The 17209-nt window shown below is 47.6% G+C and overlaps 1 protein-coding gene across 5 annotated transcripts in view; it reads left to right on the forward strand.

The window, feature by feature from the left end:
- Positions 1-17209, forward strand: part of APBB1 (amyloid beta precursor protein binding family B member 1) — a 1513529-nt gene that overhangs the window by 1013815 nt on the left and 482505 nt on the right. For all 5 annotated transcript variants that reach the window (XM_069640532.1, XM_069640534.1, XM_069640533.1 and 2 more), the window contains one exon: positions 3372-3499. In XM_069640532.1, coding sequence (XP_069496633.1) covers positions 3372-3499 — 128 coding nt within the window. The remainder of the gene's footprint in view (positions 1-3371; positions 3500-17209) is intronic.

Genomic DNA, 17209 nt, shown 5'->3' on the forward strand with positions numbered 1-17209 from the left:
CCTCCAGTGATTGAGCTGTGAAGCCCTGCTACTCTGCCTGATCTCCGACGACCCTTGTTGGTGCTTCAGTGCTTGAACTAGTGAGTCTAACTAGTCTTGAGGTTTTCTCGAGGTTGCATCTACTTGGGGAAGTGTCCCTTTACTTCCCGGTGGATTGGCCAGCTCTGTTGTAGGCTACATCACCAGAATCGGTGCTGTTCCGCATTCAAGCCTGGAACTTTGATGGTCGCTAGCTTGTGCCATAAGTCTAATTCCCTGGATGTCCAGCTACGTATAATCAAGGGAACCTGTCCTGGAGCTTCTATTTGACAGCAACTTGAAGGGCACCTGTTGTCACCTGCAAACAGTGAATTGTTGCGGGAGCTCCCCTTCCTCCATCCTGCACTGTGAAAGTCTGCATTTCTTCATCGACTGGGCTTGCATCTTGCAGTTACACTCGACCGGAAGAATCCTCGAACCTGCAACCCCAAGGTCACTTTTCGCCCAAACAAAGGATTGAAGTATGTGCTCCCAGCAAGCTCCCTCCCCTCCCCCCAGACCATCCATTTTGACCCCTGGGAAAATCTGAGTCATGGGGGGGGCGGGTTAAGTAAGCATACCTGTGCCTCTTCCACATCACAGTCCTCCGTAGGATAACATTGGGTGGAAACAGGTTTTGAAGTGGGAGTATTTTACTCCCACTTTTTTTAAAGATGGAAGTAAAAAAGATTTTTAGTGAGTAAAAATGTAAGTCCAATTCTCAAAGGAGTATTTTATAAGTGAGTAAAACATTTTTAACTGGAAAACGGAAAAGTTATTCTAATTATTTCTTTGTACCTAGTTATTCATGCACATTAAAAGATGCATGTTTACTTCTACCAATCAGGCAGTAATAATAGTCGTTTCCTCCTGTGGTGCTGTGTGTACTGCTGGTACATACATATCCATGGAGCTGTGTGGGTGACAGCAGGGGCACACGGTCCTACATGTCGGTTTCCTATTTTTTTGTTCGGAGTATTTTTACTCCCATTTTTTATTTTTGGGCAGTATTTACCGCTTTCTAGGGAGCAAAAGTGGCCGGTACAACCCTTATCTGTAGGGCTTGGTGACAAGCCCTTGGTCTCCTATCTCCGGCTCGTTTACCTTTGGTTGTCGAACCTGGGTCTAGTGTCCTGCCCCTGGGTTAGCCTTGGGTCTGTAAGAGAGAGGAGAACTTAACTGTCTCCTGCTGAATTGTTGTTGAAACTATTCTGAATCACCACCACATGTCCATTGCATCCCTTTATAGAAAGGCCTTACTGTGAGAAACCTTGCATAGAAAACTTTGACTTTGGGGCACTAGGCCCCATACATCTTGGGGTTGGACGTCTAAAGTATTGGGAATTGAACTTGTGACTGGTTCTCATTTTACCTACATCTGGTTAGTTATTTAGTGATGTATTGTAAGTGAGCCTACTGGAAAATAAAATATATGTATCTGTTTTATATAGCATTGTGTGGTATTACTACCTGCAAGTTTTATTTTTCAGTGTATTCTGAAAGACTAAATAAATAACTATTTTTTAACTTGTTGTCTAAGCTGAATCATTGTGTTATTCTACGAGGACCCATTGAGAGCCCCTGACTACACACACACTTTCCTGAGAGTAAGATATGACTGCTGTGCACTCTACCTTGACTCGGCTTTGTCAGGACTCTTGAGTCTCCCTCTTCAGCATAACTAGGACGGCATCCTAAAATCTGCCCACCTGGGTTGATTTTAGATATCGATCTTGGTCCTTCTGCTAAGAGTATTACGAAATTTACTTTTAAAATAAGTGTATCACTGTTGGCAGATAGTATTTGTATTTTATTTATAAAGCGCCTTCACCAAAGCTCTGTACATAAGTTTTAAAAAGGTACAATAAATGGTAGGTAGCCAAAAGTACCAATTTAAAGTCGATGGGGATTTAGCAGAGAACGATAGAAAGTAGTGAGCTTTGAAGTACGAAAGATATGAAGAGAAGGAGCAGAGCGAATGTCAGGCCTTCGAGAATTTCAGAGTTTAGGGGCCAAGAGTGTAAAAGAGCAAAAACTTCTGAGGGCGCATGAGGGTTTTTGGGGACAATGATGAGATGAAGGCACTTAAAGACGAGGCATGGAAAGTGAAATTGAAGCTGGGAATCCAATCGAAGAAGGAAGGTGAAAAGGAGAGAGGGAGATATGGGAGATCGGGGAGAAAGTCTGAATGGCAGAATTGAAAACTGTTAGGAACGGAGTGAGATGGGAAAAGGGAACTCCAACAAGGGCAGAGCAGTAGTCGAGGTGAGAAAGAATGGATGCTTTAAAGGATATGAAGGGGCGTATTTTGCAAATGTTCAAGAGATGTAACCAGCAAATTCGGGCAGTGGAAGAAATATGAGAGAATGATAAAGCAGAGTCAAAGGTAACTACAAGATTGTGGGCAGTAGGAGTAAAAGAGAAGGCGAAAGGGGGAAGAAGAGTAGGTGGGAAGAGAAGGTGAGAATGAGGCAAAGAATGGGGCCTCTGTTTTCGAGGTTGGAGGAATTTAATGGACATCCAAGCTTGGAGAGACAGTGGAATGAAGTAATTTAGAAAAGGACGAGAATGAAACAAATCAGAGTTGTCCATATAGAAGTGGCAAGAGAGTAAAGGATTCAATAAAGGAGGCAAGAGGAATACTGTAAATGGAGAAAAAAACAGGAGGCCCAAGTACATCAACTTGGAGGTTGCTACACAGGACTGGGAGAAGAGGTGCTTCCAGCCCAGGAGATGGAATGGGAGCGTGCAGAAAGATTGGAGTGGAACAAATGAAGGGCTGAGTCTGTAAAGCTAAGAAGGGAGAGAGCAGTCAGTAAGGTGAAGGTGATCGATAAAGGCAGCATCAAGCTCTAGGTGAATGACGAATAGAGGAACACTTGTGACGAGCACAGAGCAAGAGAGTTGTTGAAATGAAGAAAAACTGCGCAGCCCCTGTGGAGTGTGTGTAAAGGAAACTAGATTGAGTGAAGGGCACAAGAAAATTGGCCCAAGATTAGAAGGGGAGGGATCAAGGGGTATTTCTTTTATTTATTTTATTTGTTTAAAGTTCTGAATTGTAGTAGCATGTTTGAATACACTTTAGTGACCTTAATGTGTACTTTCTTGTTCTTAAATCCTGTTCCTGGAAGTCTCTGCCTCTTAACATTACTATTGTCTTGCTCTGGAATCCTCTCTGCCTGTTTCCCTGTGCATTATTCTAAATTTATTTCTGAAATGTTATTTTGCTGCAATGCAGCCTAACCTCAATCTCCATGAATTGCATTTAATAGCATGGTCTGTTTCCTACTGTATTGATGGTACTGCATACACAGATCTGTAGTCTGATTCTTCTGTTTCTAACCTCTCTACAGGGTAGGGACATGATACTAGTTCTAGAGAATGACACTTTAAACCTGGTGGATCCAATGGAACACTCACTGCTGCATTCACAACCCATTGTCAGCATTCGGGTTTGGGGTGTCGGGAGAGATAATGGCAGGTACGTTTCCATATTCGTAATTACATTCTTAGGATGTCTTATGCTTCTGGCAGGGATCTTATTTTGAAAGTGTAAGAATGGAAATGCTCATTTAATATTGCTGGATGTTTGAGGAAGGGTGCAGTCGTCCAAGACACCCCAGAATATGTGGAACATTTCTTAAATAATAATTAACTTTTGTTGTAACAGGAAGAGCAGGAACAAGTTTTAGGTTAACAGCAAATAAGTCAACAGGCTGCTGGGACATGACTACTTTGTGTGCATAGAATCATGAAGGGGAACAGGTTGTTTTACTGGTCTGTAAAACTTTACAAAATGAAATGGAAAGTTGTAAAATTGAAGTGCGTTAGATCAAGTTGTATTGAGGCATCATGCAAGGATTTATTAAGGATACTGGGCCTCTTAAGCAGGTGTAACCAGGAATGAGGTGTTAGGCAGGTGTTCTGATGGATTTCTAGAATCTGGCCTGATGGACAGACTTTAGGAGGCCACCCTAGTATAGTTATAGTGAGCAGGTTAAGGCAAACCGAATCAAGATAAGTGTGGAGAGTGGTCAAGGCTTAGTCTCAGGAGAAAGTGAGTGGGGTCAGGGGTCCATAATGAGTCCACACAGTGAAGCACACAATAATAAAATGTACAGGTAAGTACAAAAAGACTCTATTTATTATAGGCCCAAAAACACAGAGTAAGAAATTAAATAAGCAGATAGTAGCATTGCACAATACTGAATTATCAAACATATATGCATGCACCTTTAGGTTTGTAGGAATGCATACAATAACTTAGACAACTAAAAGACGATAACTATAGTAATGCAGTAGAATAAAACTAGTTCACAAGAATTATGCCCTAACTTTAGAAGTCCAATCCTTATGATGTATGGGGCTTTGTGGCCAAATGCCACAATCCTTCTTAGGAGAGGTGACTGACTGATGTAGGAAGAGTTCTTGTGCTGAAATATTCCAGAAGATATTCAACAATGTTACATGTCAGTAAAATTATATTCCTGTCTTAGATACAAGCTTTTAGATCTCGCAATCAAAAAACGAAGGAACCGTATAACCAAAGTTTATACTAAGGAGAACAGGGGGAAGTGTAATTACTTAATCCCCCTGAGTCCGGTTTTCCCAAATGACTAAGTGGGTCGACTGGGGGTTGCTGGAGGTAGGTTTCCATGCTGTTTGTTCTGGTGCAAGATGTCTGCGGGTTCGAGGATTTCCCTGGGCTGCTGCTAGTGCAGAATGGCAACCCCTGGCGAAGAAGGCAAGCAGGATTCACAGATGCAGTACTCTTCTGGACGCACGGAAGTGACTTCCACTGATGCTCACCACACATCGACAGTGACAGGCATCTCTCCAGTCGCAGTTCAAGAACTTCCAGAGCAGGATCCCTTGAAGCTGGGAAGCTGAAACACGGTAGGAATGCGACTTGTGGCACAAGCTGGCGACCACTGAAGGTCTGTCGACAAACATGGAAAGGCAGTGATTCTACCGAGGTAGCTCACGGGAGAGTTAGTCAGTTCACTGGGTGGTCCAGTGACACTTCCAAAGGCTAAGGATGGCTGGATCCTCATGAATGCGTTGTGATTGGTTGGTCCCACCAGTCTAAGGGTTGAAGCACTGTTCAGGGCCTTCACAGATCGGGTAGTCCAGCAGGGCTTCACCTCCCCAAACGCAGGATGGGGATGCTGATCCTTTTTGAGAGTCATCCAAGGATCTTCAGTGGGCTGCTCTTCTCCAAAGGATACTTGGCTCAAACACTGATCGGAAGACATGGTTGCAGGAGTCCTCTTCTTATCATAATTCATGGCTGGAAGAAAGTCCAAACCTACACCGGTGGTAAGGATCTGCACTACTCAAACAGGGGACCACTGTGAGTTTCACTCCTGCCCAACACCTAGACTTTCAGGGGCTCCAAATGTGGAGTGCGCCCAGGTTGTCCCACCCACATCCTGAGACCACACACACCAAGCTAGCAGTAGCCCGGGAAAGCAGCATCATCCCTGGGCTAATGCATTTCCTGACCTGAGAAGGCAGAAAGAAGGACAAAGGCATGTCCACTTTCGGATACTAGCCACGTTTAATAGCCACCCGCGGTAAATGCAAAGGTACACACTAAAAAGGATGCCAAAACTGTACAAATGTAGTTGCTGCCACCAGCTTGTCTTTAGACACATATAAAAGTAACCAAAACTTCCGAGTGTAAAAGACTAGGGTGATACAAAAGTATCCCCACTGCACTGCATTGTAAGGTGCTGTGCGCACTGTCAAAAAGTTAACCGAAAGGTTAAAAGACAAAAAGGAAACAGTTTCCTGGTAGTTACCACTACCCACAAGAGGGCACTTTGTTTCTTCTGAAGCACTAGCGACAGGTAGGGCAAACAGATATGTTCTAAGGGAGAAGGTAGCTACATCTACAGCATACCAAACTAGAATAGTCAATAACACTTTACTTATGGCTATTTTTAATAGGGCACACTTGGACCAGATGGGAGTGCCGGCGAATGAAGCATATGAACTCTTAACATCTCAAATGCTAAAGCTTTTAACGGAAGGTAAACAGTCTGTTAATGCAGTGATTAAAAACACACTAGATGCTACCGAAACAGCTGGCAGACTTGTAGCTGAGGCAACCCTAGTCAAGAGGACTTGCCTGGTTAATAGGTTATGGATTCAGACCAGAGATTCAAGCCACCCTTCTAAACATGCAGATTGAGGACAATGTTTTATTTGGCTATGCCGTGGAAGATGCCTTCCAAACAGCCCGAAAAAAGAGCACACCATTCTCAAGACTTTAGGCCAGATCACTAATAAATCTCATCAACAAATGGGTGTGTCTTCTAACCGCTGTGGGTTTCATTCCCAAAGCTTCCCCAGGACATCTGCACACTCAGGGTTCACCTCATGTGTAGGCTCATGCTCTTGGTTTACTTAAGGTCAGCAGGGTGCCTCCTAGTCTACCTTTCACAGACAATTTAAGAAAGGTAGAAGTCTAGGTAGAGGCCAAACCTCCAGAGGGGCGCTGCTGCCTCTAAACAATGAATCTCCCATAGAGGTTCCCTCCCATGTCATAGGGTATCGGATGCAATAGTGTACCCACGCATGGGAGTAAATAACATTAGACAACTGGGTTTGATCAACTGTGAGGAATGGGTATTGCTTGGAGTTTGTAGGAAAACTGTGCAATCTACCTCTAAAGCACAGAAGAATGTGTCTGCAACACCTGCAAAAACGTCAAGCTGAAATCTACACCCTGTTGCAAAAGGAAGCCGTAGAACAAGTTGCGCCATCATAAGTAAATGGGGGAATTTATTATGTGTACGTACTTGTTCCAAAGAAAGACAAAACAAAGAGGCCAGTGCTTGACCGTAGGCCTACATATACGCATGTCAAATCTCATAAGTTCAGGATGACAACATTACAGGCAGTGATTCCACTGCTCAAAGGGAGTTTTCCTGGCAACACTGGATATGAAAGATGCATACTTTCATACTTCAATGCTGCCAGTACATCAAAAGTACCAAAGGTTTAAACAACGTACTCTTCGCTATCAAATCAAGGTACTCCCTTTTGGGATTGCATCAGCCCCTCCTGTTTCACAAAGTTGCTGGCTCATCCATGACATGTAATGTCCACAGCTGTGCTGCTTCGGAAATATTTTCGGCAGAGGGCACCATGCATCGATAGCGTCGGGTCGATGTCACTCGAAGGCCTCAGTCGAGGGTGACGACATCGGATGTTTTAAGAAGCACGCACGGTGCCCATAGCCTCAGTTTTGTATTTTCTGCAAAAGCGTTTGCTTTTTAAAACTCGGCGTGCCTCATGGTTACTGTTAAGTTACTGTATTGTGTCTTCTTATTCCACCCGACGACGCCGCGGTCTTGCTTCAAGAAATGTCAGGACTGCAGCTCCAAGATGTTGATTACGGATCCGCATGGAATTTGTCTGTGGTGCCTGGGTGCGGGCCACGTGACGGATGACTGCTCGAAGTGCCAGTCGTTGACTGCCAAGGCTTTGCAGTAACGTAAGGGGAAGTTGAAGGTAGGAAGGGAGTCCCAGCCCTGTAAATCAATTCGGCTGGTATTTCAACCAACGGGTCGAGAGGGGACTCTTGAATCGTCCAAGCGATCCAGGTCCTGCAGTGGTTTGCACCACTCGTCCTCTTCGTTGCGGCGGTCCAGGAAGCAACATCACCATTCGCCTTCCTTGTCCTGTTCGAAGAAGGTGACCTGCCCCACCAAATCCTCGACCCCGGAGAAGTGGGATGCTTTCCTGGTGCAGATGTTGAAGATCTTTCAATCTCAAGGCACATTTTCATCCGCGCCTTCTGAGGAAGCCCTCGGGGAACGTCTCGGCCAGATACTCGTTCACCTTCCGGCTCAGGTGATTGCGTGATAAACACCTGGAGTCTTCGAGGCCCTGTTCGGAAAAGGCATCAGGTGTTCTACCCCTACCTGGACGATTGGTTGATCAGAGCTGTATCTTCGGAACAAGCTCAGATCCAGCTAGATTATGTTTGCCACTCCCTTCACAGACTGGGCTTCTCCCTCAATTTAAAGAAGTCACAAATGATACCATCGCAGAGACTCCAGTTCATCGGAGCGATCCTGGACACTTCCCTGGGAAAAGCCTCGCCACCAGAGGTGAGGGCTCAAGATATTCTACAGATGGTCACCAAGTTTCAAAATGCCCAACGTCTCCCAGCCTTCGACTTTTTGAGGTTGCTAGGCCTCATGGCATCCTGCATTTTCCTAGTGCCAGAGGCTCGCCTGAGAATGAGATCTCTCCAGTGGGCATTGAGAACTCAGTGGTCACAATTCTCAGGGAGAATGACAGATCTTCTTCAGGTTCCCGACAGGGTGGCTCGAGACCTTCAGTGGTGGGCCTGTCAGGAGAAGATTCTGAAAGGAGAGCAGTTTTGGCTACCTAGCCGGAGAGAAGAACTTGACAGCAGACACTCTGAGCAGGCAGAGCACAGTCTCCCACGAGTGGGAACTAGCTCAGGAAGTCCTTCAAGAGATCTTCGCCCTTTGGGGAACCCCTCAGGTGGATCTGTTCGCCACCAGTGTCAACAGGAAGTGCGATCTGTTCTGTTCAAGGGAATTTCCCCCGAGAGGAGCTCTGGGAGACGCGTTCATAGTGGACTGGGAGTTTCCACTCCTGTATGCGTTTCCACCAGTCCCTGTCATTCCTCAAATGATCAGGAGGTTGAGAAGATTCCGGAAAACCATGATCCTAATTGCCCCGGATTGGGCCAGGAGAACGTGGTACCTGGACCTTCTAGACTTGCCCATCTGCCCTCCAATTCAACTTCCACTCAGAGAGAATCTGCTCTCACAGAAGGGAGGTCAGGTTCTCCATCTAGACATCAAAACCCTCAACCTTCACGCTTGGCTTCTGAAAGGCTGAGGTACAAGGATTGGGACCTCCCTGATGACGTTATGGAGGTGTTGCTTTCGGCAAGAAGGCCAGCAACAAAATCTTTATACCGCTGCCGTTGGAACAGATTTTGCAGCTGGTGTAGGGAAATGAATACCGATCCCTTTTCATGTGGTACACCAATGGTTTTGTCCTTCCTACTTTATTTAGCGAATTCAGGCCTTCAAGGTGGCACCATCAAGGGCTATCTCGCAGCGCTATCCATCTTTAAGCGCACTGCGGAAGAACCATCCTATTTCAAGTTACCCTTGGTAATACAGTTTCTAAAGGGGTTAACTAACGTTTATCCCCCAAGACCATTCCAGGTTCCCCTATGGGATTTAAATTTAGTCCTAACTTTCCTGATGGGCACACCTTTCGAACCACTCCACTCTTGTTCATTAAGGTTTCTTAGTAGCACTTACATCTGCTAGAAGGGTGAGCGAGTTACCCCCTCATACAATCTTTCACAAAGACAAAGTTGTTCTGCAAGTGAAACCTAATTTCCTCCCAAAGGTGGTTTCTGAATTTCATATCACACAGAAGATTACCCTTCCATCTTTCTATCCTCCTCCCCATCCGGGGAAAGAGGAAGAGAGGTTACACAAGCTGGACCCAAGAAGGGCTTTAAGTTTTTACATTAGTAGACTGGCTAGGTTAAGACAAGCAGACCAGCTGTTTGTAGGCTACGCAGGTCACAAGCTGGGGCTACCGATAACTAAGCAGACCATTTCCAGATGGATTATTTTAGCCATTTTGGAATGTTATAAACTGGCAGGAAAAGAGCCCCCTCAAAATCTTAGGGCTCATTCGACCAGAGGTATCACAGCTTCATCGGCCCTCAAAAGAGGAGTGCCGGTTCGAGACATATGTGCGGCTGCCACATGGTCGTCCGTCCATACCTTTACACGGTTTTACAACTTGGATTCCTCCTCCAGTCAGGAAACTAGGTTTGGAAGGGCAGTATTGCACTCTATTCATCAATAAGAGGAAGCCTGTAGTCAGTACTCCCACCTCCAATAACAGAATACTGCTATGGGAGCCTATCTAAGATGAGGAATACGTCGGAGGACGCAATCCCTTCGAAGAACAAGTTACTTCTTACCTTGTAACGTTCTTTCGATGGGATGTTCCTCCGACACATTCCTCATCGACCCTCCCATCCATCCCTGCAGTACTACTTCCCTTGTTGTTGCAGCTTACGCTCCTTCAGGGTGATTAGTCTAGTCCAGAAAGAATTATTGTGGGCTACAAAACGGAACTGAGCAACGGATGCTGCGCGCAGCCTTTATAGGCAGGATGACGTCAACGTCGATACGGCGGCTGTCGAGGGACATCGACTCGGCGGACGTCGACGCTCAGCGCCCTCTAGAGAGAGAAAATTTCCGAGGCCAGCAAAGCTGGAAAGAGATATCTAAGATAAGGAATACGTCGGAGGAACATCCCATCGAAAGAACGTTACAAGGTAAGAAGTAACTTGTTCATCTGTTTGGCTGCAAGGCTGACGAGAGCCTTTGAGAGGTACCGGACCTCCAAAGCAGCTGCCAAATATTTGGTTCCAGCTGTTTGACAACCTCCACCTTTTCGTCCTATGGGGACAGCAATGGAGAGGTTCATTTTGCTATTACTCATTTGGAAGGGCGAGAGGGATGGCCAGTCAGAGGGACCAACGTAAGTTTCCTCGTGGTGGACGAGGTAGAGGGCATAGAGGCTGCTGCTTGAGCAGCCTTGGCACATAAGGCTCTGCCGCAGCCGCTTCAAAACCGCTGAGAGGCCTTGTCTCATTGTTCACCGATAGGGGGCAGGCTGTCTCACCATCTAGAAGAGTGGTGAGCCATTACTTCGGATGCGTGGGCTCTGGAAACAATAGCCCACGGTTACTGCCTTCCTTTTCTACGACAGCCTCACGACAATCCACTGGAGAAGCACTCTTTGAGGGTTCCGGATCCGCTCCTTGTGCAGGAGATTTTGACCCTGCTAGAGAAAGGCGCTATAGAACGAGTGCCTCTGGCGGAGAGGAATAAGGGTTGGTATTCCCCGTATTTTTTTATTCCCAAGAAGGACGGAGGACTGAGACCCATCTTGGACTTTAGATACTTGAACAAGTTCCTCAGGAAGGACAAGTTCAAGATGGTCACTCCTTCTCAGATCCTTCAGGTCCTCCAACTTCAGGATTGGTTGGTATCATTGGACCTGCAGGATGCTTATTTTAATGTGCTGATCCATCTCAAGCACAAAAATACCCGAGGTTCGCAGTTGGCGGCTCACACTATCAGTTTCGGGTCCTGCCATTCGGGTTGACCTCCACCCCAAGGGTCTTCACCAAGCTCATGATGGTGGTGTTGGTGGCAGCGTATCTCAGGGATTGGGGGGGGGGGGGTGGGATTCACGTCTACCCGTACCTGGATTGGCTGATCCGGGCACATTCTCCTAAACAAGCCTTGGATCATCTCGGCGTCACCTGCCACTCCCTTCACAAACTGGGCTTCTCCCTCAATTTCAAGAGGTTTCATGAGACACCTTCCCAACGGCACCAGTACATCAGGGCTGTGTTGGACACGCCCTTGGGGATGTGCTTGCCACCCAAGGTGAGGGCTCAACACATTCTTCAGATGGTCTCCATGTTTCAACAAGCCCAGAGTCTTCCAGCTTTCGAATTCTTAAGGTTGCTCAGCCTCATGGCATCCTGCATTTTTCTGGTGCCAGAGGCCCTGCTGAGAATGCGGTCCCTTCAGTGGGCTCTCCGGACTCAATGGTCCCAGTTCTCACGCAAGATGTCGGATCTCCTTCATGTTCCTGTCAAGGTCTCCCAGGATCTTCTGTGGTGGGCAAGCGAGGAAAATCTCATGAAGGGGGGAGCCTTTTTGGCAACCGTGGCCGGAGGTAACGGTAGTAATGGATGCCTCCCTCACGGGTTGAGGGGCTCATGCCAACGATCTGACCATGAGCGATCTTTGGTCTCCATTGGAGTCCAAACTACACATCAATCTTTTGGAGCTGAGAGCAATCAGGCTAGCACTGAAGGCTTTCTTGCCGTCTGTACGGAGAAAGAATGTCCTGATAATGACGGACAATGGGGTGGCCATCCATTGCCTCAACTAGAGAGGTGTAGGGTCATTCCCTCTGTGGAGGGAGGCAATGCATCTATTGTTTGAGGCAATGCATCTATTGTTCTGGGCAATTCAAGAAGGAATCTCCATAGCAGCGGTTCATCTTGCTGGAGAGGAGAACATGGCGGCGGACGCTCTGAGCAGGTAGAGCGCACTCTCCCACAGGTGTGAACTAGCTCAAGAAGTCCTAGTGCCAACCGAAGTGCGAAAGGTACTGCTTCAGGGAATTTCCTCTGAAAGGAGCTCTAGGAGACGTGTTCGTCGTGGATTGGTTGGTCCCGATTCTGTACGCGTTTCCTCCGATCCCTGTCATTCCTCAAGTTCTCAGGAGGTTACTATGGTTCATGTCCTGCATGATCCTCATTGCTCTGGATGGGGCCAGGAGAGCATGGCACCCGGACCTTCTAGACCTGTCCATCTGTGCTCCAATACGTCTTCCCCAAAGGGAGGATCTTCTCTTGTGAGAGGCAGGTTGGGTTCTCCATCCAGAGGCCAAGACTCTCAAACTTCATGCATGGTTTCTGAACGGTTGAGATATAAGAATTGGGATCTCCCAGATGACGTGATGGAGATGGTGCTTTCGGCCCGGCGACCAGCAACAAAGTCCCTTTGCCGTTTGTGTAAGTTTTGCGACTGGTACAGAGGAAAGAATGTTGATCCTTTTCAGTGCTCAATTCCTGAGGTTCTCTCCTTCTTACTTTCTTTGGCCCACAGGGGTCTTCAGGTGGGAACCATTAAAGGTTACCTGGCAATGCTTCCTATCTTTAAGCGCTTGTCCGAGGAATGCTTCTATTTTAAGATTACACTGATCACTCAGTTTCTGAAAGTGCTCCCGAATGTGTTCCCGCCGTCGCTTTCTCAGGTGCCAGTCTGGGATCTTAATTTGGTCTTAAAGTTTCTGATGGGTGCTCTGTTTGAACCTTTGCACTCTTGTCCGTTGAGATTGTTGACCTTCAAGACTGTTTTCTTGGTTGCAGTTACCTCTGCTCGTAGAGTGAGCGAGTTGCAGGCACTTTCTTCTAAGCCTCCTTTAAGAGATAGGGTTGTATTGAGAGTACGTCCGTCCGTCCTTCCTACCTAAGGTAGTGTCAGAATTTAATTTAAGTCAGAAGGTGGTGCTCCCAGCCTTCTATCCTCCTCCGTATCCTAGTAAGGACGAGGAGAGACTCCATAGGTTGGATCCTAGGAGGGCATTGAGCTTTTACCTTTCTAGAATGTCCAGGGTCAGAGTGGACGAACAGATCTTTGTGGGGTATACTAGACACTGATTGGGCCAGGATGTTTCTAATCAGACCTTCTCTAGGTGGATCATCCTCACTATTTCAGAATGCTACAGGTTGGCTGGCAAGGACCCTTCTGAGGGCTTGCGGGCTCATTCCACCAGGGGCATGGCTACATCGACAGCCCTGCAGAGGGGTGGACCGGTAAAGAATTTAGGCTGTTGGTGGCAGGAGAATCTAGGGAGTGAGAGGCAGGTGGGAGCAAAGATAAAAACCATTAATTTCGCACTGCGCTCACTACGAAGTATATTACCCTACATTCAAATAGAAGATAGGGCGGCTGTGGTGGGGGCAATGACCAACCCCCATTTGGATTACTGCAATAGTTTGTTAGTAGGTATCCCAAAAAAACAAATGGAGAGACTGCAGAGAGCACAGAATGCAGCAATCAGAGTAATTGGAAACCTTAGGAAACGGGATCACGTTTCATCAATGCGGAGATCCATACATTGGTTGAGGGTGGAGGACAGAGTCAAATTCAAGATGGCATGTTTGGTTTTTAAATGTTTGAAGGGGATAGCGCCCGGGTTCTTGGCTGATAAGATTATACCATACCACCCCAATAAGAATCTACGATCAGAGGATAAATGTCTTATCTGTACTCCACCAACGAAGTTCGTATCAAGAGGAGGTTCGGAGCATCTGGCCCCAGAGTTTGGAATAAACTCCCATTAGAGATTAGAATGTATGAAACCCTTGATTTATTTAGGAAGAAATTGAAAATGTTCCTATTTAATTAAAGGAGGAAAGTGATTGTTAGAACTGCAATGTTAATTTGTCTCCTCGGCTGTTCAATGTGAAACTCTAGTTGTCATCTGCGCCCGAATATGGTTTACTCCGTCTGGTGCGCTTTCAAAATTCCTCCAAATCAAATCAAAATTCAAGAACATATTTGATGCTGCAACATGGTCTTCCATACACACATTTATTTTATTATTTTTTTAATAACTCTGTTTATTGAATTTAAACAACATAACATAGAGACGTACGAGAATAAGACATGAATCAGCAGTATAAATGTTGAAGGCAATCGTCCATATCAACAGGGCCCGTAGGGCCGAGGACCAAAAGACAACAATAAGACAAGGTAGGCAAGCAAGGCTAGCAGCATTACCGGTGTGCCCCCACCCGCAGGGCTCATTGAGCATCTAGCCATCTACCCCATATTTTTTCGAATTTGCGGGGGCAGCCCCTTGCATTATAGATCCGGCGCTCTAAGGTTGCGCACCTGTCCATCTCATTACTCCAGTGGTTCAGGCTCAGTGGATCGGCAGATCCCCAATTGGCCGCTATAAGTCTTTTGCCTGCCCCCAACGCAGTTGCCAAAAACATTTTCTCATATTTGGACAGGTCTACTTCCCCCCCCCAATGCCCAATAGTACCATCTTGGGGTCCCTGGGAATTGGTGTCGCCAGAGCGGCTGAGATTGTGTTGACACAGCCCACCCAGAAGGCCTGTATCGCCTGACAGTCCCATATCATATGGTAGAAGGTGGCGGGTTCAGTTTTGCATCGAACACATGTCCCATCTTCTATTCCACCCCATCTGGCCATTGCAGTGCGTGAGTGATATGAACGATGGAAGATCCTCAACTGTATTAGTCTGAGCTTGGATTCTATCCTAATTTCTCTGGGGGACATTAACATCTCTATCCAATCTTCAGGTTCCAGGGGGCCCCGATCCCTTTCCCACTTTGCCTTTAGCCCGTCGAGTTGTGCAGCCCCGAATGAGCTAAGGGCCTGATAGAGAGTGGAAGTGACCCTAGAAGAGATGTGCTGCGGGAGAATATTGGTCTCGATGGGAGAGCAAGGGGGTACGACAGTCGTGTCGGGGAATTGGATGCGGATAGCGTGGGACAGTTGCGCATGCCGAAACCGGTCTATGGGTGCCAGGTCGAATTGTTCGCGCATGGTCTCAAAGCTCAGGAGGCGACCCTCTTGTATGACGTGTGCTAATGTGTGTGTTCCTTTTGCCAGCCAGTGACCGAAGGAGCCCATTTTTACCAGTTCCGGGAGGAGCGCATTGTGCCATATGGGTTGCGACAGTGTTGGCTGTCCTTCCCAGCCGATTAGTTTGTGTGCGGCCCGCCAAGCGCGCCTGATGTGGTGGGTCATTTTGGGCAGCACCGGGAGTTGGTCGTGGGTGGCGTAGAGGATTTGGAGCGGTGTTAGCGGGGACATGGTCTCCAGCTCTATACGGATGTGTGGCAGTGTGGGGTCTGCGTGCATCCAGTCATTCACTACTCCTATCTGTGTGGCCAAGTAATAGGTGCGTATGCAAGGTAACCCGATGCCTCCCTCCCACACCGATCTCTGGAGCGTGTCAAGGGCAATCCTGGATTGTTTCCCGCCCCATAGCAGTGTGCGCAGGTTCTTGTCAATGAGTGCGAAGGTTTCTCGGGGGATGGGGAGTGGGGCGTTCTGGAGGACATACAACAGTCTGGGAAGGGTCATCGTTTTGAATAGTGCGGCCCGGCCCATTAGCGACAGGGGGTGAGATTGCCAATGGGGGGTGTCTCTGTTGAACCGCTCTATTACTGGTTGTATATTATGTCGGGGGAACCCATCAAGCGTCGGGTCGAGCCGTATACCCAGGTATTTGAGTTCCCTGATAGGGGCAGGTCTCCGGGATCGCAGACTCGCCACCCTGAATCGGGAAGAAAATGGTTTTGGCCTCATTAACCTTTAGGCCTGCAAAGTATTGGTATTCCCTGAGTATGAGGGAGACCACCGGGCACAAGATACTCTGGTTACTGAGGTATATGAGCAGATCATCCGCAGAGAGCGAAAGGCGGTCTTCTCCCCCTCCTGGCCAGACGAAACTGGTCCAATTGGTGTTAGCTCTAAGCTCAATCGCTAGTGGCTCGATGGCCAGGAGGAAGAGGAGTGGAGACAGCGGACATCCCTGTCTCGTGCTCTGACCCGGGGGAATGGTTTGGAGGACCTGCCGTTCACCCTCACTGTGGCCACCGGGGATGCATATAACAGTCTCACCCAGGATATAAATGTCTGCCCCAAGTTCATTCTAGCCATGATCTCCCACAAAGCATCCCACCCCACAGAGTCAAACGCCTTTTCGAAGTCCACCGCCAGGAGGGCGAGTGGGGCTGGTATTTCCTTTGCCCTGGACAGCGCCAATTGGACCCTGCGTAAGTTCATCCGAGTTGACTTATTGGGCATAAAACCACATTGGTCCGGGTGGATTAGGGTCTCAATCACTTGCAGTAGTCTGTTGGCGAGTGTCTTGGCAAGGACCTTCGCTTCGCCATTGATCAAGGATATCGGGCGATAGGAGGCGCATTCCTCCGGGGGTTTCCCAGGCTTATGTATGACCACTATGCATGCCTTCCTGAGGTCTGGGGGAAGTGCTCCTAGTTCCCTGCTGCGTAGAAACATGCGGTGCATGTGGGTGGGTAGTATGCTACCTAGGCACTTCCACGTTTCTGTTGGGAACCCATTGGGGCCCGGAGTTTTCCCGGGCTGGAGTTGTGCCAGAGCATCTTGCACCTCGGTGTCAGTGGTGTCAGCATTCAGGAGGTCTGATTGGTGCTGCGGGAGTATCGGAATCTCAATGTGGTCGAGGTATTGGGAGAGTTCAACTGATGGATTCCCAGTGGGTGGGGTATAAAGATTTTTGTAATAGGTGGCGAATGCCTCGACGATATCTGAGTCTTCCGTCAATAATGTCCCATCCGGAGATCTGATTTCCCTAACGTGTCCCCTGCTCTGCACACGTCTCTCCAACCAGGCCAGGGTCTTGTTAGCTTTGTCGCCCCTTTCATATATTTGGCTTCGGACCAATTGGTGAGCAGTTCGTGCATTGTCTAGGGGCAGGTTACTGAGGGCGTCTTGCGCCGTAATCATCCCCTCCTTTGCTTCTTGGGTGTTTTGTATAAGGGTTTGT

The sequence above is a fragment of the Ambystoma mexicanum genome, chromosome 7q, assembly GCF_040938575.1.
Source record: "Ambystoma mexicanum isolate Mex_15411 chromosome 7q, UKY_AmexF1_1, whole genome shotgun sequence".
NCBI classification, from domain to species: Eukaryota; Metazoa; Chordata; class Amphibia; order Caudata; family Ambystomatidae; genus Ambystoma; species Ambystoma mexicanum.